Here is a 22,381-nt window from a genome sequence, read left to right as displayed (position 1 = left end):
AACCGATCGTTCAGATAAGGGGGCTTTTTACCATTTTTTATTTTGTATTTATCTTAAAAATCCTTTAGGTATGTACATCTGTTCACTATATATTTCCGATTATTTGGAGATTACGAACGGGATAAGATTATTGTTCAGCCCCATTCATGAAAGGTATGAAGTCTCTTGCACAGCAGAAGACAGTCCCGTCCTTACTTGTTTTAATTTGTCATTGTTTGGGTCTTAAGAAGCGGTATATTTTGTTCTCATATCCCCTTACAAAAAAAAAAAAAAAAAAAAAATCATAAGAAATCCCACATTACAACTGCGTGCCGTAATGCTCCCTAAGCTCAGAATCTGACGAAATATTGAAGTGTCCATTGTGGGTAGAACCCACTGGAAGCAGTGCACCCTCATAATCACACTGACTCAGAGGTCTGGTTCACGGATGAATCCAAATTCGATGACGGAACAACAGGAGCTGGCATCCATGGGCCGAAATTTAAGAAATCGATACCAATGGGATGCCACCCCACCATATTTCAGCCAGAAATCTATGCAATAGAAGTTTGCGGTAGAGAATGTCTACAGAGAGGCTCATCCTCGAAGAGCATCTACATTACGTCGGACAGCCAGGCGGCCCTGCGTGTCTTGAAATCCTACACAGTTACAACTAAGCTAGTGGAAGGTAGCATTGAAATTCTTAACGACCTGGTAGCCAAAAACAAGGTTTTGTTAGGATGGGTTCCTGGACATCAGCGACATGAAGGTAATGAACATGCAGATTACGTAGCAAAACAGGGTGTTACAGCAGTATTCTCTGGTCCAGGGCCCTTTTGTGGACTCACAAAAGCACACACTAGGGAAACCATAAGTAACTGGGAAACAAAACCATTCAGGCCTCACTGGATCGACTGCCCAGGGTAAAGACAGGCCCACCTGTTTATACTCCCGGCAACGAAAGTATCAGCCAAACTCATTAATCTAAGCAGCGAGGACCTACGCACTGTCACTGGGTACTACGCGGACACCTTTGTCTACGATATTACCTAAGTAAGTTAAATCTATCTGATACTCAAATTTGTCGGCTGGTGGATGTGAGCTGGAGGATAAAAATCCGGTTCACATTCTCTGCGAACGCGTCGCTCTGGCAAGGCAGATACTCTCCCATCTAGGTGGTGTGACTCTTAATACCTATGATATATGGAGTAAAAAGCCTGAAGAGGTACTTAGATATATCCAATAGGTTCGAGCACTCACACATTGTCATCAATATTCTCTTAGGGGATTCCCCGGGGAAACTTGCACTTTCAGCAAGGTTGAGCCAAAGAGGTATGGATGTTAGAGGCGTTGGTTCCACATTGCAATTAAAAAGATGGTTGGCATCAGGTTGCGACACGTTACAGATTCGGAGTTGATTCTGCATATGTAAGAGTTGAGTTGGAGTAACGCGCATCTCCCTGGGGAGGTTGCTTTTCTCAACAGCGAGATTAGCGTGTTTGTCTTTGAAAATGCGTTTACCGGGCATTTGTTGGCATGACTTATTGTGCATGATTCTAAGGAGCTTTTTGTGCTCCTTTTCCATTTTCGACAGAATTCTTGACTGCTGAATTTCTTCGCAGTGTTTACGGAGATAATTTCCAAAGTTCATGGAAATCCGCGCCTCTTCGAACAGATCTATGTTGGGATGCCAAAGCCTCTGGGTGTTCAACGAAAACTATTTCTCCAGCCTTTCATTTCGCTCCTTTTGGGTTGTATTCTCTCTTCCGAAGAAGACATCCCATGCCAGTTCTAATCGCGGTGCTTGGAGACGCGTAGCATACAAGCGGTGGTCAATTGCTTTAATAGTCGCTATGCGCTTTCTTTTGTCTTTGTCCCAAGTGCTGCCAGCGGGAGACTTGAGGATATTGCTGCGGCTTTCTCCTTTAGGTACAATTTGCGACTGCATGTTTGCCCAAATGTAGGTCATTATCGAACATTGCACCCAATATTTTCAGGTGTTGAGCAGTCGGTAGCATAATGCCAATGACGAGGAATACCAATATTGTCTACATTTGCCACATCCACGTTGTAAATAAAGTCGCCGGGAATTTGACTGGTGACAGAGTCAAATTTCGGGTGGTGAAAAACTGGAAAGACTAAGGATTAGATAGTCGTTAATTTTATGGCCCAATTTCGTTAATGGATGGGCCAGAATTTGTTGCATTCGTGCACTGATCGATGCAATGGTAACTTCTTTTTGGTGGGAGAGGGGGCTTGGAAATGTAATAATTAAACAAAGTAGGGGTTAGCACAGCACTCAGCGGCACCCCTTTTATAACTTTTCGGGTTTTAATGTTACGTTCCTTAATTGCAACGACGCCTGAAAACTACACACCTAATTTGCAGTGCAACTTTTTTAGATTGGGAGAAAGGGTAGACCTTTCGAAGTCTTGCAGTAACTGTGTCAATGACTTTTCATAAGCATAGCGAATTTAACGAGCCCTGTTCTATGATGGGATTTTCGATTCAGTCCAAAATTTATTGTGTGTTGAAGGCGCTCTGCGCGGTGGTGGTGCTATTTAATTTTCGAAAGCCAAGCTAATGATTGGCAAATCGCAGGTTTGCAGTGAAATAAGGAAGCAAGTGCCTGCGCAATAACCTCCCATGTTAGCAGGTTTATCAGGCTTAAGAAGGCCCTAAAATACGCTTTTGTGTGTGTTTAAAAATGATTTAACATGGAATCACTCTAAAAACAACTTTGTTTTTGCAACTCACCGATGCTTGCTGCAACAGCAATATCTTATCATCTTGATAGCGTAACTGTTCAAATTGCGTTTTAGAAATGAGATAGCCTCGTTCTACATCAAATTCCATTTCTTCTTCCAACTCGGCTGCATGTCGTCGCCTTGATTCACTAATGGTGCTGCCTTGTTCATATACTTCCGATTCGGTGGAAACATCAGAAGCATCATCCAAATATTTCTTTGTTTTTCGTTCCTCTTTCTCTCGTTCGCTCATTTCTTTCATAGTTTCTTTACCTTCCGTCGCCTCAGGTGTGCCCACGATTTCGGCTTGTATAATATCTTGTATATGCTTTTGTATAACAGTCTGCGGGAATACGTAGAATATAGAAACAAAGGTTATTGTTGAAATATTAATTATTTTTAGATTTAAAGGTCAAATATTGGAAATTTAAATAAGAAACAATTTATATGGACTCTTTTGTTTGTTGTTATAATGAATGGGAAACAGGATGTGTGCAGATGTCAAGCGTTTTGCGCATTTATTAATAAATGTTAATTTTTTTGTTCCTCTTCAGACGCTCAAAGTGCGTGCCTGCCAATCACTTTTAGCCTCAAGGGATATAGAGTATATTTATTTTATTTATTTATAATTATAGTCGACTCAAAAGCAAAGTGGTCGACTGCTAAGAATAATAGAGTCAATTACAAGAAAAGAACGTACATAAATTTACAAGCCAAAAATTTAAGTAAATTTTATATATGTAATTATACGCATTACAATTTCAGTTATAATATACAGAAAGTAACAACGTTATTTAAGAATTTATATAAGTGTGCCCAGTGGGGAGCCATCGTGAGGAGCTCAGAAGGAGGGAAGTGCTCAGAAAGAAGCTCGGTGCCCATAAGGTGGCTGACGCGAAGTGCTCATAAGGGAGCCAGATGCCCAGTAGGGGGAACATGCGAACTGCATGCGACGAGGTTAATAGTTTGTTATTTATTTACTTCGTTTAAAATATCAGGCCAAACGCAAGAGTATGGCAGTATGTAAAGCAGCAAATATACATTCGAATCTAATACAGTTGTACAGGTCAATAGTCCTAGTAGGAACAGCAAAATTTTGTCTACTGACCAGATCAGGGGAGTCAATCTCACCGATGATCAGCTTTTGAATGAACATTACACCAAGTAATATTCGATGAGTTTCAAGAGTTGGCAAATTAATTAAAAGGAGTATATTACTATATGGTGGAAAATGAAAACTTGAATCCCAGGTGAGACCACGTAGTGCAAAAATTAAAAGCTGTTTTGTAGCATGATATAGTATGCCTTTACGCCAATGCATTTTTCCTGACTCAAATAACCACTTGAGTTAATTTGCAATGACCAAACCATTCAATCACACAACTTATGTATGAATCATACATTGAGTTCATTTGCACTTACCAAACCATTCAATATATCGATCAACCAACTTATGTATGAATCACATTAACGATATGTAGGTCACTACACATTATGCTGACTAATCATTATTTATTATGAAACTATGTACATTGTAGTATGTAAGCATTAATGTAAGTACGTATGTGTAGGTTAAGAACTTTTGTATAAATAGGAAAGAATTTCTTCAATAAAAAGGAATATCATTCTGACGCTAAACTTCAGCGCTTCAATTTTATTATTGGGAAATATTACAGTTTCTGGACTGACTCAATCCGATTTATATGGTTTTGATAGGTTGGAGACCAGACACTTGAACAGTATTAGAGAATTGGATGTACCAACGAGGTCATCCAACTCTCTAGCCCATCGTTTTATAAATCCTAGTACACCAGTTGATTTGTTTATAGTAGTTGAGATATGTAAGATAAAACTTAATTTCGGATCAAAAAACACCTAGATCACATGCAACAGATATACGCTCCAAAGGGGTGCCATTTAACATATTGTCACGGATATTACCACCCCTAAGTTATCCCATCACTAAGGCGATGCTAAGGCCATGCCAAGCAGTATTTACGTTAATAATCAAATCAAGTATACACATATATAAGGCAGCCCAGAGAGATGTCACACACAGATGCATTTACTTATACGGCTATGTGCGCGCGAGAGACTGTAAACTACAAACATTCACATCAATAATTCAATCTTTATGTATCTACATAAACGAATAAATAATTGCGTCTACACATATGTACGTATACGAGCAGCGGAGCGGCAATGCACAAACACATGCATATATCTTATCTCAGTGGTCACAAGAGAGGGCAATAATTTGTGCACGTAGTTGTGGCTGGCGATTTTGTAGCCGAAACAACTAGTAACTTCTGGAAATCGAAGAGCCTAGAAGTATGCAGCGTAAACTATAAAAGCGGTGCAGGCGAGTAAGAAGTAATTCAGTTTGATTTGAGTTGTCAAGCAGTTGCGATTAAGACGATATCTAGCGAGCAATAGCAGTATTATTTTGAATAGTAGAGTTTCATTGAGCTATCAATCAGTGTGGTTATTAAGCAAGCTATTCGTTGCACAGTTTGAGTGTATTGTGAAGTACTTTAATAAAGGCCATTTTGCATTATTACAAATTGGAGTTATTTATTCAACAGTTTAGTGATTCGAACTTAGCAGAGGATTGCAAATAAGAGGATTTGCAAGCAAATTCGTTACAATTGGTGTCAGAAGAGGAATTGTTGAATAAATTCCAGAAGACAACAAGGACATAGCAAAGTTCAGTGAATTGAAGATCCAGCAACGGAAGAAGGAGTTGGAGAGCCGTAGATTGAATACAAGCGGCGTTAAACTCGAACTTCAGGCACGCCTACGAGAGGCAATGGAAGCAGAAGGAATTGATGTGGAGGAGTATGTCTTTCATCTTGATGGCGAGGAGACAACAAAAATTGAAGAGGAAAACGAAACATCGCAGACAGTTACGAGCACAGACTTGAACATGATATTGGCTGCAATATCTGCACAAACATCGACAGTAGCATCAATGTCGTCACAAATGTCATCACAACTGGAAGAGCAGAAGACATATATGGCATCACAACTAGAATCACAGAAGACACATATTGCAGAAATGTCGTCAGAAATAACATCAAAGATCGAAGCGCAAGAAACGCGTATTTCAGAAATGTCGTCGCAAATGTCATCTCAACTGGAAAAACAGAAGACATATATTGCATCGCAACTGGAAGAACAGAGGACATATATGATATCTCAGTTGGCTCAGCAGTTGAAAGCGCAAGAGGATCGCATATCATCGCAGTTGGAGGGTTTTAGTGAACGACAAGATAAAATGGAAGCTGAGATGGATGCTTTGAAAGATCGGATTCAGCAGTTACAATTAAATCGTCCAGCAGTTTCAGCGAGTAATACAAAGGTAAAAACACCATCCTTTGACGGTTCTGTTCCTTTCCAGGTCTTTAAGCTACAGTTTGAGAAGACCGCAGCAGTGAACAACTGGAATGTGGAAGATAAAGTTGCCGCACTCTTCGTAGCATTGAAAGGACCAGCTGCCGAAATCTTACAGACTATTCCAGAGTACGAACGGAACAGTTATGACGCATTGATGGCTGCTGTAGAACGGCGATACGGAAGCGAACACAGGAAACAGATATTTCAAATAGAATTGCAAAACCGCTACCAAAAAGCTAACGAGACTTTGCAGGAGTTTGCTTCGGACATTGAAAGATTGGCTCATCTTGCAAATGCGGATGCACCCGTGGAATACACGGAAAGAGTGAAGATTCAGAGCTTTATAAATGGCATACGGGACGTCGAAACGAAGCGAGCCACATACGCGAACCCAGAGCAAACATTTTCTGAAACGGTATCCCATGCATTGACTCAGGAAACGGCGTCATTATTGAGTAAACCAGCATACAAAGCTCATCGTGTGGAAGTAGAAAGGCCGGAGTGGGTAGATACAATTTTGGAAGCTCTGAAGGGGTCACAACAGAAAAATGCCGGAGTTATGAAATGTTTCAAGTGCGGTAACCCAGGTCACATTGCACGTCATTGCAGTAGCAATTCCAATAGTTCCAACAATGTGGGTGGCCGTAAACGCAGAGCTGAAGGAGACGAGCAAATCTCCAAATCCACTCAATCGTTAAACTAAAGCGAGTCAGCCGCAAGGGGCGACAGCTGGCTCCCTCAATTGAATGCCCCATAATCTCTATCTCGCAAATTGGAAGAAGGTCAAGCAATCTTACTGCTGGAGGACATGTGGACGGAAAGGAACGGTTACTGACTGTAGATACGGGTGCATCTCATTCCATCATTCGAGCGGATTTAGTCAACAAGAAGATAAGACCATTGCTTGGAGCAAGATTACGTACAGCCACGGGAGAGGACACCCAGGTAATTGGAGAAGTAGAATGTGAAGTAGCAATTGGGAACGTCACGGTACTTCACAATTTTATAGTGGCAGGTATTGTTGATGAAATCATAATTGGAGTGGACTTCTTAATCAACCAAGGCATCAAGATCGATATGCAAAGCAAGACGATGCGATATAAGAACATGGATGTGCCACTTAATTTCGGCTACGAGAGAGGCTACAGCAGTAAACGAGTGCTGGTGGAAAAGAGTCAGCAAATACCACCAAAATCAGAAGCAGTCATCTGGGCAAAGGCAGATGGAGATTGTGGGACAAACAAATTGTGGGTTGTCGAAGCAGCAAATAAATCAGCACTGAACATACTTGTAGGAAAAACCCTGGCTATGACAAAACAAGATGGACGTATTCCGGTAAGAGTACTCAATGAGTTCAAGTCACCATTCAATTTGACCAAAGGAGCTATTTTGGGAAGATGCCAAGAGGCCGAAGTAGTTATTAACTGTGAACAGTTCCAGGAATACGTTTCATCTAGTAATACTGATCTTTCAAATGATATCACGGCATGGACGCATGGGCTAGAGGAAGCCTATCAGAGTAAGGCAAAACAACTGCTCCTAAAGTACGCGAACATATTTGACCAGGATGATTCTAAACCAGGCCGCACCAACGTTGTGAAACACCAAATTGACACTGGAGATGCGAGGCCGATCCGTCAAGCTCCACGTAGTGTTCCACTGGCGAAGCGGGAAGTTGTGAGTCAAATCATTCAAGAAATGAGCGACAGCGGCGTCATCGAACCATCAGCTAGTCCATGGAGCTCACCGGTAGTACTTGTAAAAAAGGATGGAAAAATGAGGTTTTGCGTGGACTACCGGAAGTTGAATGACGTAACGAAAAAGGATAGCTACCCATTGCCAAGAATTGACGACACTCTGGACTCGCTATCTGGTACGAAATGGTTTTCCACGCTGGACTTGAAAAGCGGCTACTGGCAAGTGGAGGTGAAGGAGGAAGATAAAGAGAAAACACCCTTCAGTGTCGGTGATGGTCTTTGGCAATTTACAGTGATGCCTTTTGGACTTTGTAATGCACCAGCTACTTTTGAGAGACTCATGGACCAGGTACTGAAAGGACTACATTGGAAAACATGCTTGGTGTACCTGGACGACATCATCGTATTGGACAAGAACTTTGATGAACATCTTAAGAACTTGGAGGAAGTTTTCCAGAGAATAGCTGGCGCTGGTCTGAAGTTAAGTCCCAAAAAGTGTGCGCTGTTTAAAAAGGAAGTCAATTATTTGGGTCACAAGGTAACGACAGAGGGCATCTGCACTGCGAACGAAAAAATAGAGGCTGTAAAGGATTGGCCAAGACCACAGAACCTACATGAATTGAGAAGTTTTCTTGGGCTGTGCACATATTACCGCCGATTTGTACCAAATTTTTCCAGCGTAGCCCATAGCCTCCATGAGCTTACAAGAAAAAACAAAGCTTTTGAATGGAAGAAGGAACAAGAAGTGGCTTTCCAAACATTGAAGGAGCGTTTGTGCACTGCCCCAATGTTAGCATATCCGATTCCAGGAGCAACATTTATTCTGGATACAGATGCGAGTGGATATGCTATAGGAGGCGTTTTATCACAACTGGTCGATGGACAGGAGAAGGTAGTTGCATATTACAGCCGTTCGATTGGAAAACCAGAGAAGAACTACTGTGTTACGCGGAGAGAGCTGTTGGCATTGGTAGACTGAATTAAACATTTTCACAAATACCTCTACGGCCAGCGATTCCGTGTCAGGACAGATCACGCAGCGTTGAAATGGCTTCTGCAGTTCCGTAATCCGGAAGGACAATTGGCACGGTGGATCGAGCGACTACAAAGCTACGACTTTTCCATTGAGCATCGAAAAGGTAATACCCATGGAAATGCTGATGCAATGTCACGAAGACCTTGTAGTTTGGAATGCAAGCACTGTTCAAAAGCCGAGGCTAAAGAAGACATTATAGATGTCCGGCTAATGAATATAACATGTACAGATGAATGGGACAAGGAACAGCTAAGAAAGTGCCAGCTAGAAGATGCAGATCTGTCACGTGTTATGCAAGGGCTCGAACGAAATGAAAGACCAAACAGAGAAGAGATGTCAGCAGAGAGTCCCATTGCGAAGTCATATTGGGCACAGTGGAACAGTTTAGAATTGATATCCGGTTGCCTTCATCGAGTATGGGAGAGTGAGGATGGTAAATACAAGAATAAACTGATAGTTGTTCCCAGAAAGAGGATTCCTGACGTACTCAGCGAGCTGCATAATGGTCCAAGCGGAGGTCATCTTGGAATCACGAAGACGCTCGAGAAGATTAAACAGAGATTCTATTGGGTTGGTTGCCGTCAGTCGGTCACTGAGTGGATTGCGAACTGCGAGGTTTGCAGCAGAGCGAAAGGGCCCAGAACACGAAGTCATGGCCAGATGAAGCAATATAACTCAGGTGCGCCATTTGAAAGAATCGCCATGGATGTCGCAGGTCCATTTCCTACTAGTAACCGCGGAAACAAATACGTACTGGTGGTTATGGATTATTTCAGTAAATGGCCAGAGGTATACCCAATCCCAAACCAAGAAGCAGAAACAGTAGCAGAAGTGGTTAAAAACGAATGGGTTGCAAGGTATGGTGTACCAATGGAGTTACATTCTGACCAAGGCAGGAATTTCGAATCAGCTGTGTTCCAGGAAATGTGTAAGTCATTGGGCATTCGAAAAACACGGACAACTGCATTGCATCCTCAATCCGATGGTATGGTAGAACGATTCAATAGAACATTAGAGGAGCACTTAAGGAAAGTAGTAGACAAGTAATATAAAGAATGGGATACCCGCATACCATTATTCTTGATGGCTTACCGATCAGCAGTGCATGAGACAACGGGCCAAACCCCTGCAAAAGTAATTTTTGGCAATGACCTTAGACTGCCAGCTGATTTGAAGTTTGGGATAGATGCCAATGCGGAGAGAAATGTCAGGAAATCCACTAGTGATTTGGAAGAAGAGCTAAGAGAAATACATGATCTGATAAGGCAACGAACAAAGATTATGAGTGAAAAGATGAAAGCCAGATACGATAAAGCAATTAATTCAGAAGGTTTTCAGGAAGGAGATTTGGGTCTGTTATACAACCCACAACGTAAAAAAGGTTTGTCCCCGAAATTGCAGTGTAATTGGGAAGGCCCATACAAAGTTGTAAAACGGATCAACGATGTAGTGTACCGCATACAAACCATCGGTAAACCACGAACCAAAATGAAAGTGGTCCATTTGGAAAGGCTGGCAACGTTTAGATCGAGAGATTTGTCTGATCGGGACGATCAGACTTAGGTGGAGGGCAGTGTCACGGATATTACCACCCCTAAGTTATCCCATCACTAAGGCGATGCTAAGGCCATGCCAAGCAGTATTTACGTTAATAATCAAATCAAGTATACACATATATAAGGCAGCCCAGAGAGATGTCACACACAGATGCATTTACTTATACGGCTATGTGCGCGCGAGAGACTGTAAACTACAAACATTCACATCAATAATTCAATCTTTATGTGTTTACATAAACGAATAAATAATTGCGTCTACACATATGTACGTATACGAGCAGCGGAGCGGCAATGCACAAACACATGCATATATCTCATCTCAGTGGTCACAAGAGAGGGCAATAATTTGTGCACGTAGTTGTGGCTGGCGATTTTGTAGCCGAAACAACTAGTAACTTCTGGAAATCGAAGAGCCTAGAAGTATGCAGCGTAAACTATAAAAGCGGTGCAGGCGAGTAAGAAGTAATTCAGTTTGATTTGAGTTGTCAAGCAGTTGCGATTAAGACGATATCTAGCGAGCAATAGCAGTATTATTTTGAATAGTAGAGTTTCATTGAGCTATCAATCAGTGTGGTTATTAAGCAAGCTATTCGTTGCACAGTTTGAGTGTATTGTGAAGTACTTTAATAAAGGCCATTTTGCATTATTACAAATTGGAGTTATTTATTCAACAGTTTAGTGATTCGAACTTAGCAGAGGATTGCAAATAAGAGGATTTGCAAGCAAATTCGTTACAATATAAAATGCCAGAAAGGGTTTCACACGATGAAATGTCATTTGGTTGCATTTAGTGCAATTCAAAAAAAGTAAATTTGCTGAACACCAACTTTGAAAACAGTCAAGATCGGCCTGAAGTCGGTCAAAACTGGATGAACCTGAGGGAAAATATGTGTGACAAAAGTTTTACGTCATCAGCATACATTAAAATTCTAAAGTATAAGATAACTTGTGGTAAGTCATTAATGAACAAAGTAAAAAGTAAGGGACCCAAATGACTACCCTGGGGCATACCGTAATCTCTGTTTAATCGATTTTGAACAATTGTTTTTGAACAAAACTCGTAGTTCTGTTTTCGAGATAACTTGCTATTCAAATCAAAAGACGCCTAGGAAACCCAGAATATCAAGTTTGAGATGTAAAAGCTCATGATTAACAGAGTCGAATGCTTTACTAAAGTCAGTGAAATGACATCCGTTGGTGTACAATCAAAAAAACCATCCATAATTATGGACATAAATTCGAGCAAGTTGGTTGTTGTTGATCTCCGACGTTCAAAACCGTGCTGATAAGCAGATATTAAAGAACTACACATATGCTGAAGTTGGCATGTAATAATCTGTTCAAAAGTTTTAGGAATAGCTGAGAGTTTAGCTATGCCCCGGTAGTTCTCTATATTAGACCTTCTATCCTTTTTATGCAAAGGTATGATAAACGATTGCTTCTAAATAGATCGGACTAACGCGGTTTCCAGAGATTGTTTGAATAATTAACAGATAAGTTTACAGCACATACTTAAGCACACAACTGGGAACTCCATCTGGGCCGGGGGAAAATATCGGTTTCAAAGCAAGAAGACAATGAAGAGCAGTATCATTATCAATGAACGGGTTTAAAATAGTATTCGAACTTTTTAAGTTATAAGGACAAAAATCCGAAAGAACACAATGGGATGAGTAGGTAGATTTAAAAAATTCAGCAAATAAATCTGCGATTTCGTAATCAGAATTAGCGCTCTTAAACCCATAGATAAACGAAGATGGAAAACCAGAAGTTTACTAATACTTTCATGGTAACTTCACGACTGTGGTAAAGGTCATTATCTTCTAATCTATTGGGCATTTCCAATCACGAGATTCTACGTTTATCTGCGTTGCAGTCCGAAAAACGGTCTTCAGTTCGCTTGAGCTGAGTGAAGAATCAGATTTTTCATTTTGGTTCTTGTTTTTGAGATATTCTTACATAAAGAATGACATCCTATGCATTTATTAAATTTAGCCTAAAAGTAGACAACGAATTTTTAAAAACATTTTGTATGGAGAAAATATCGTTAATCCTAATACAGGTCAAATAATAATACCTCAAACCGCCAAAGGAACCTCCCAAAATATAAAACTTACTTAATTGGCGCTTAACCGTCTAAACGGTTATGGCCGTCCAACAAGGCGCGCCAGTCACTCCTTCGCACCGCCAAACGGCGCCAATTGGTCACACCAAGGGAGTTTAAATCGTTTTCTACCTGGTCCTTCCAACGCTCTGCTTCCATAGGCGGGTTCCGATAAAAAAACACTTTCTTGGCCGGAGCATCATCTTTCATTCGCATAACATGGCCTAGCCAGCGCAGCCGCTGCGTTTTAATTCGCTGGACTATGTTGATGTCTGCGTATAGCTCATACAGCTCATCATTAAATCTTCTTCGGTACTCGCCATCGCCAACGCGTAGAGGTCGATAAATCTTTCGAAGAACTTTTCTCTCGAACACTCACAAAGCCGCTTCATTTGCTGTTGTCATGGTCCATGCTTCTGCCCATATAACAGGACGGGTACGATAAGTGACTTGTAGAGTATGATTTTCGTTCGCCGAAAGAGGACTTTACTTTTCAATTGGCTACCTAGTCCAAAGTAGCATTTATTGGCAAGATTGATTCTTCGCTGATTTGAGTGCTGATGTTCTTGCTAGTGTTGATGCTGGTTCCCAAATAAACGAATTCTTTTACTATTCCGAAATTATGATCGCCAACAGTAGCGTGTTGGCCAAGGCGCGTATGCGTTGACTCTTTGCTCGATGACAGCAGGTACTTCGTTTTGTCCTCATTCACCATCAAACCCATCTTTACCGCTTCTTTTTCCAGCTTGGAGTAAGCAGAACTAACAGCGCGGGTGTTTAGGCCGATGATATCAATGTCATCAGCATATGCCAGTAATTGCACGCTTTTATAGAACACTGTTCCAGTGCGGTTAAGTTCTGCAGCTAGCATAATTTTGTCCAGCATCAAATTAAAGAAATCGCACGACAGGGGGTCACCCTGTATGACACCTCGTTTAGTTTCGAACGGCTCGGAGAGGTCCTTTCCAATTCTGACTGAGCCGATGGTGTTGCTCAACGTCATTTGGCACAGCCGTATAAGTTTTGAGGGGAAACCAAATTCAGACATAGCGGCATATAGGCAGCTCCTTTTCGTGCTGTCGAAGGCGGCTTTAAAGTAGACGAAGAGGTGATGTGTGTCGATTCTCTTTTCACGGGTTTCTTCCAAGATTTGGCGCATTGTGAAAATCTGGTCGATGGTAGATTTATCAGGTCTGAGGCCGCACTGATAAGGTCCAATCAGCCGGTTCACGGTGGGCTTCAATCTTTCGCACAATACACTTGAAAGGACCTTATATGCGATATTAAGAAGGCTGATTCCACGATAGTTGGTGCATTTTGCAGTATCCCCCTTCTTGTGGACTGGACAAAGAACACTTAGATTCCAATCGTCGGGCATGCAGTCGTCCGCCCATATTTTGCTAAGAAGCTGCTGCAATATAAAACTACATTTTCAAAAAAATAGTTGTACTTTTAAATTCTAAATCGTTTATGTCGTGGCTAAGTACCATTTTTGAATATTTGATGTAGTTTGATAGAGCAGAGGAGCTCATGCTTCAACCAGGCAAAGCAGTAATACCAAATAATGATCACACACAAATTAATATAACTATATCACGAGTTTACTTCCTACGCTTTCCATGAAAAATTCAAAAAATCTTTTATCTGTCATCTCAAATCATGTTACATGTCGGTTAGCAGGTTTAAGGCCCAAACACATTCGATTTTTGCATCGTTTTGGCGCTTGCGTCTTTTTAAAAGAGCGCACGTTGAACATTTTCCTGCCACAATGAACGCAAAAAGAAAACCCAAATTTCGATTTGTCTTCATTCAAAAATGTAAATAACAAACCTTTTAATTTAAAAAAGAAAATATTTTTGTAAATTGAACCCGATTAATAATTAAAAATAAAATAAAATCGAGCAAAATTAGAAGACTGCAAGGAAATTGACTGACAATGCCAGCGAAACATAAGTTTTTGAATTCCTTATGCGTTGGAGACGTGTATATTCAAAGTCAGTTATTGACGCAGCGTACGTGCCAAAATGACGCAAAAGTTGAATGTGTTTGGGCCTTTATACTCCAAGGCCCACTTGCAGAACGGCAAGTTTTTTTTAGCTTAGAGTAAATTTCAACATTTTTTTTAAAATTTATGAGTTTGACCCGTCATGGGAAGTTAAGTCTGAGTTAAAAACTTAATTTTTCGTTCCTTAAGTGGGTCGGTCTAAGGGCCACTTTTTATTTAAATTTACAATATGTCAAAAATATATGTGTTTAACCCCTCATAAGAAGCTAGCGCTGATTTAAAAATATAAATTGCCATTTTGCAAGTGGGCCTAAGCAATCAATATGTTTTTGTGTAGTAAGAAACAAGTAAGGAGCTGCGGTGTAAGAGAAGGGAAAACTTGTTCTGTGCGCCCTTTAAGTGAAAAAAAATGTTTTTATATTTGAATAAATTTTTGTTTGAAATTTTTTTCATTTAATCACTTCAGAAAAGGAGAGAAAAACTGGTTATACTAAAAGAATATCATTATTTTTATAAAAATCTGAAGGGCAATAGTGATGTTCGTGACGCTTTACCCGAACACAACATTTCAGAAGATTCTGATTCCGAAAATGAGAACTAGTTCTAAGTTTGCAATAATATTTTAGATAAAAACACATTAGTGTATATGAAATTTAATTTAGTGTGTAACTTTTTTCATTTTCATACTTTCTGTGAGTCACAGCCGCGGATATTTTCCCAAGTATTGTGATGCTCTGAACCGGAATTGGCCTGCAGAAATTTTTTTACATCTTTTGAAGTTAAGGCCATACCATGACCAGCTGGGCCAATTCTTATAGCGTATTCGGACTCAGCGCATAAAATGGCACAAAAAACATGAGCCGCATTACGTGATTCGACTACTTTGAATTTTTTTTTTATAGCCGTGTTAAAAAAATAGATCAGTTTTTAAAACTTTTGTTGTGCCAGAAAAATGAAAGTGCTGAATCTCGGAGAATAAAAGGGATGCGAGCAAAAGCAGTTAGCTCAGTTGAAAGAGCATATTGTGAGTATAATTTAGTGATACATTTTTACACTAAAATCTAATACTTCTAATTTTATGGGAGCAATAAACTGTGAAACTCGATTTCCTAACATTTTCATTTTGGTACATTCATGCTTTTGGCAAGCGGGTGACGATATATCATTTCATTTTAATGAAAGGTATACAAAGTTTTTGTGACGAAAAAGTGAATACAGCTATTTTTACCACTTTCAGATACAAATATATCGCAAACCACAACCAATTCTGACACCGGACTCAGGTTCAATGTACCGAAAGCCGTTAAAAATGTAACGGCTCGTTTCTGGGTTCAAAATTTGCCAGTTTGTGGAATTTACGTATGGTTTATGGCGTTTATGGTGGCCGCCGTGGTGTGATGGTAGCGTGCTCCGCCTACCACACCGTATGCCCTGGGTTCGCACCCCGGACAAAGCAACATCAAAATTTTAGAAATAAGGTTTTTCAATTAGAAGAATTTTTTTCTAAGCGGAGTCGCCCCTCGGCAGTGTTTGGTAAGCGCTCCGGGTGTATTTCTGCCATGAATAGCTCTCAGTGAAAACTCATCTGCCTTGCAGATGCCGTTCGGAGTCGGCATAAAACATGTAGGTCCCGTCCGGCCAATTTGTAGGGAGCACGACGCAAATTGGAAGAGAAGCTCGGCCTTAGATCTCTTCGGAGGTTATCGCGCCTTAGAATTAAAAAAAAAATTATGGCGTTTTCTTTTCTGATAACAGTGTTGGGTCTTCTCAGCTCTCCTGTGGAATATTTTGCACTGAATAACAAAAACGGTGTAATGGCCTACAAAGAGATCCATTTTGCATTGCGATGGGTGACCTTCTTCAAAAGTTGGAATTTTAGGGTGCAACATGAGGGTAACATATCTGTGGCAATTTGACAAAACAACCTATTTCGAGTTAGGATTAAAGTGATATTCTGGCTTCATAACAGACACTCGTTACAGACCTCCCTGCCTTATTTACACATATATAATCGCCTTAGTGGAGTATTATCCTGGAAATCCAACAATTTTTGTTCCAAGAATAGTTTTATCTAAGGAATGTTCGGTCAGTTCGCAGCCTTAATGTGTACGAGCAGAAGAAAGTTGGCAAAATATTTAGCGTGTTGCGAGATTTTGCTTAACAACATTATCTATATGTTAAACAATGACAATATATCATTTGACTATTGCTTTCGTCTTTTTGTTTCACATAACGTAGCAAACGCAAACGTCGAACGCAAATGTCAGAGAATACCATTGTTAAAAGGAGCTAAAAGCCACGTAAGCAGTTATTCATATAGATGAGTTTAACACAAGCTTGTGCATTATGAGTAGATTGCACGTATTTTTATGGAGAATGGTAGATTGAGCGACACTGGCACCATCTGACACGAAAAGGTAGCCAACTTGCAATTTTTGTTGCAAGCAAAGCATAAGAAGAAGAATTTGATATTTGACTTGGCTAAGGGTGCTGACATGCTTGGCAAGCGAAATTATTTTTCCCACTCCTTGGCAAGTTTTCTAACATTTTTCGCAATTAAAAACTGCAATATAACAAATGAATACGACACAAAATATGTGAGCAAGTATTTTTGTTGTATAGGGAGAATTTTTATAACAGTGCTTTTTAAAATTTGTATGTGAATGGGCAAGACGAAATAAACTTCAATTGACAAGTCTAATGTTCCTTCATATTTACAAATGCAAAATTTTGGTTGATTGTGGCGATGTTACTGGAATGCATAAGCTTGCGTTAAATGTATCTATATACATATATGAAAAATTGCATTGTGTCGCGGCCTTAAGATACCAAGATAAGTTCGTCTAAGGCAGGGATGGGCCTATTTTCGGCTCCTAAATCAGTTTCAGTGCCAGCGAGTGCTAGATGAGACGTTTGTGTGTTTTGGGGTGTTAGGGGAGTAAAAAAAATACATTGGAGATATAGTACGCTTTTTCTCAAACGATATTCATCGCAAAAAGGTCGCGGAAACACTAAAAAACTGAAATGAAAATATTCTCTCTCAACCTCGAAAACCAATTCCCAAACAGTGTTGCAATAGTACGAAGATAAAAACATAAATTTTTTGGCAAGAAATACGAAAAACGGAATAACCATAGACTGAAGTCGACTTTATGTTAAGCAGCGCATTATTGACATTCATTGGGCCTTCACATACATTTAATTATATGCAAGCCGATTCATTTTGCAATATATACATACATAAAAGTATTTAAAAAAGTATTCTTAAAGTAGTAGCATTTGAGGAAGTAGTAGTAGAAAAACGTACTATTGCACGTTTCGTATACAATCGTGGGAAAACGAAACCCTTTTCAGACTTGTTGGCAGTGCTGCCGTGAGCCTATAAAGATATGTATCAGTTTACAAATAAAAAAAGGTACCAATCACATAAACAACGACTAATTTTACCAGTTTTATTATAAACATAACTGCTTTCATTTATAAATTTCAAATTATGGAGGAATTTTCAAATTTCCTCAGCTCACATACATATGTACATATATCGTTAAATCCACACTGCAAAAATTGTTGGAGCGACCATTTTTCTAATTTTAAAACTTGCTTTGCTTATGATTTGAATCGTAAAGGAACTATTAAAATTATAAATGAAAATTAGACTCTAAGCTATCAATCGCAATACAGAATGATACGCAAAATGTTCTACACCTCGTAAAAAAAAAACAAAAAAAAAAAAAAACAAGTAAGGAAGGTTAAGTTCGGGTGTAACCGAACATTACATACTCAGTTGAGAGCTATGGAGACAAAATAAGGGAAAATCACCATGTAGGAAAATGAACCGAGGGAAACCCTGGAATGTGTTTGTATGACATGTCTATCAATTGAAAGGCACTAAAGAGTATTTTATGAGGGAGTGGGACATATTTCTATAGGTGGACGCCGTTTCGAGATATCGCCATAAAGGTGGACCAGGGGTGACTCTAGAACTTTTGTGTACGATATGGTTATCAAATGAAAGGTGTTAATGAGAATTTTAAAAGGGTGTGGGCCTTAGTTCTATAGGTGGACGCCTTTTCGAGATATCGCCATAAAGGTGGACCAGGGGTGACCCTAGAATTTGTTTGTACGATATGGGTATCAAATTAAAGGTATTAATGAGGGTTTTAAAAGGGAGTGGTGGTGACTCTAGAATTTGTTTGTACAACATGGGTATCAAAAGAAAGGTGTTAATGAGTATTTTAAAAGGCAGTGAGCCTTAGTTTTATAGGTGGACGCCTTTTCGAGGTATCGCAACTTAGACTTTGTTTGTACGTTATCGGTATCAAATGAAAGGTGGACCAGGGGTGACTCTAGAATATGTTTGTACGATATGGGTATCAAACGAAAGGCGTTAATGAGTAGTTTAAAACGACGTGGTGCTTAGTTCTATAGGTGGACGCCTTTTAGAGATATCGCCATAAAGGTGGACCAGGGGTGACTCTAGAATATGTTTGTACGATATGGGTATCACATTAAAGGTATTAATGAGGGTTTTAAAAGGGAGTGGTGGTAGTTGTATATGTGAAGGCGTTTTCCAGATGAAAATGTGGACCAGGTTGACCCAGAACATCATCTGTTGGATACCGCTAATTTATTTATATATGTAATATCTGCCAAGATTTCAAGGGTTTTTTATTTCGCACTGCAGAACTTTTTCATTTTCTTCTACTTAATATGGTGGGTGTCACAACCATTTTACAAAGTTTTTTCTAAAGTTATATTTCGCGTCAATAAACCAATCCAATTACCATGTTTCATCCCTTTTTTCGTATTTGGTATAGAATTATGGCATTTTTTTCATTTTTCGTGATTTCGATATCGAAAAAGTGGGCGTGGTCATAGTCGGATTTCGGCCATTTTTTTTACCAATACAAAGTGAGTTCAGATAAGTACGTGAACTAAGTTCAGTAAAGATATGTCGATTTTTGCTCAAGTTATCGTGTTAAGGGCCATGCGGAAGGACAGACGGACGACTGTGTATAAAAACTGGGCGTGGCTTCAACCGATTTCGCCCATTTGCACAGAAAACAGTTAACATCATAAAAGCTATGCTCCTACCAAATTTTAAAAGGATTGGAAAATTTTTGTTCGACTTATGGCATTAAAAGTATCATAGACAAATTAAAAGAAAAAGGGCGGAGCCACGCCAATTTTGAAATTTTCTTTTATTTTTGTATTTTGTTGCACCATATTATTACTAGAGTTGAATGTTGAAATAATTTGCTTATATACTGTAAAGATATAAAATTTTTTGTTAAAATTTTACTTTTTCGATTTTGCTAATTTTTATTAAGCATACATATAGTAATAGGAGTAACGTTCCTGTAAAATTTCATCATGATGTCTTCAACGACTGCCAAATTACAGCTTGCAAAAGTTTTAAATTACTTTCTTTTAAAGGTGGGCGGTGCCACGCCCATTGGCCAAAATTTTACTAATTTTCTATTCTTCGTCATAAGTTCAACCCACCTACCACGTTTCATCGCTTTATCTGTCTTTGGTAATAAATTATCGCACTTTTTCTGTTTTCCGAAATTTTCGATATCGAAAAAGTGGGCGTGGTTATAGTCCGATATCGTTCATTTTAAATAGCGATCTGAGATGAGTGCTCAGGAACCTGCATACGAAATTTCATCAAGATACCTCAAAATTTACTCACGTTATCGTGTTAACCGGGGGACGGACGGACGGACATGGCTCAATCAAATTTTTTTTCGATCCTGATGACTTTGATATATGGAAGTCTATATCTATCTCGATTTCTTTATACCTGTACAACCAACCGTTATCCAATCAAACTTACTATACTCTGTGAGCTCTGCTCAACTGGGTGTAAAAATGCACCACTCACCGTCTTTTCAGCCAATTCTTTGCCCATCTTTGTGTCCTTAGTTGCTTGTGCTGGTTTTGTGCCTTCCTCGAGCTGCTTACAAATTCGTTGCTCTGTTTCACGGAACTTTTTCCTTTAAAATAAAAGTAGGAAAATACATGAATGCAAGTAAGAATATATCAAGAGAGTACAAAGTAATCTTATTGATCTCTCTTAATGTGTTAAAAAATATAAACCAGGCTAACTCATCACACCAATCCAACTGGTTCCACAAAGAATAAACATTTTTTTGCTTAGAATCTTTCTTACCTTGCACGCACAATATTCAATATATCTTGTTTATCCGAAGTGAATGGCGTGGGTACACGTAGCGAGCGTTCTTTCATTTTGGCGCGCTCTTCTTCTAGGAAATGTTTCAATTCCTTTTCACATTCGCGCCAGTCTTCGTTGTCGATGCTAGAAGAGAGAGAGAAAAAAAAACAAAGTAAACAATATATTAAGTCAGATAAATTTGTGTAATTTGCAACTGAAAATATTCGAAACGGAATTGAATTGGGGTCGCCAGAGCCTCGGCTGTTAATGACACAGGATTCGCCACGGAAAGGTGAGGTTGACAAAAGGGTTGAAGAAGCTACATATTGCACTGGCATCCCCTTGAGAGGGTTTCGCTACACAATCCCTTGAATCAATTTGGAGTTTTAGTCGCCTCTTACGACAGGCATACCTACCGCGGGTATATTCCAAGCCCCCTAACCCGCTGGGGGTCATCGATAACACTCCCCAAAGCCTTCGGGCAGTGTCCTTATCGCTACAACAACAACAACAACAGCAGCATATTGCTGCTGCATTATTTGCAGAATGAGCATAATGCTTTGACCAACCGCAAGGATTGTGACTGCGGCAGTTGCATTCACTTCTTTTTATAGACTTTAACATTTTGGTGAAGTGAAATATCTATCTATAAATATCTCCGCAATATGTATATCAATACATGCACTAATTGAAAGATGTTTTAATGGATACCTAAAAACCGCGGACATCTTCACGAATGGCAGGGTGGGGGTGTAATATGATTGCGAATGTCACATAAAACTATTCAGGCTACTACCTAAACAATTTTATATTCGCAAAAATTTACCTTGAGATTCTGTAACAGCAATTCTTCATCTAAGACATCGCTGTGAGCGATATACTTATCTGGCAACTGCTGCTGGCCTAGTGAAGGAGGATACTGCGCACACACGGATGTGAATACTGCACCTCTTATTGGTACGTGCAAATATTGGCATGGGACTAATGTCCCTAAGAAACTTAGTATCAGATTGGGTCTGGAAGCCTTCTGTGAAGTATTCAGACAATCCTTATCCATTTAGATCACCGGATGTTTCTGCACCTCTATCATTAAACAGACCGGAATCAAAGTTTTGAGACTGGGTTGACAGGTGGATAATATATATATTACTTATTACAATGACTCCTTAGCAGAGCTAGGATATATTGCATGAAAGATGCAGACCGGGTACTTGCACATCGAATGAAGGAAGGGGTACGTGTCAGCTGACTTAAAGGCGCCTCTCTCTCATTTACACCAAGGAACTGTCACCAATCACAACTCAACCAAAACTGGAAGTGAGCTAGCGATTGCTGAGTAGAATAATATCGTACTTGTGATGCCAGTTCGCAAACGTTCTATGTCAAAATTCGAATCAAAAGCACCCAGTCTCATAGCTCGATTGAATAACTCAGAATATTTTCCTATATCATTTATGCTGAGCTATTGTGTTTTTGGAAATCAGAGATTGGATGTTCTACAAAAAGCCCCTCAGAAAGGGAGTTTTTGAAAAAAAAAAAAATAATTAAGGTAGGACGTTCCTCAAATGTACTTCTATACACGCGTATAAAAAAATTAGCTATTTCTTGAGGTATGAGAAAAGAGTTTTCCAAAGCCTCTGAACATATGCCTCAAATTTGAGGCTAGTTTTTTTGCAACTT

At 39.6% G+C, this 22,381-nt stretch overlaps 1 protein-coding gene across 2 annotated transcripts in view; it reads right to left on the bottom strand.

Annotated features, from left to right (window-relative positions):
- Positions 1–22,381, bottom strand: part of LOC137242768 (golgin subfamily A member 6-like protein 22) — a 102,939-nt gene that overhangs the window by 1,905 nt on the left and 78,653 nt on the right. For both annotated transcript variants that reach the window (XM_067770020.1, XM_067770021.1), the window contains exons 5-7: positions 20,699–20,845; positions 20,411–20,522; positions 2,737–3,069 (exon numbers count right to left, since the gene is read on the bottom strand). In XM_067770020.1, coding sequence (XP_067626121.1) covers positions 2,737–3,069; positions 20,411–20,522; positions 20,699–20,845 — 592 coding nt within the window. The remainder of the gene's footprint in view (positions 1–2,736; positions 3,070–20,410; positions 20,523–20,698; positions 20,846–22,381) is intronic.

This window comes from Eurosta solidaginis, chromosome 2, assembly GCF_040869045.1.
Source record: "Eurosta solidaginis isolate ZX-2024a chromosome 2, ASM4086904v1, whole genome shotgun sequence".
In the NCBI taxonomy this organism is placed as follows: Eukaryota; Metazoa; Arthropoda; class Insecta; order Diptera; family Tephritidae; genus Eurosta; species Eurosta solidaginis.
This window is presented reverse-complemented; position numbering and strand designations above follow the sequence as displayed.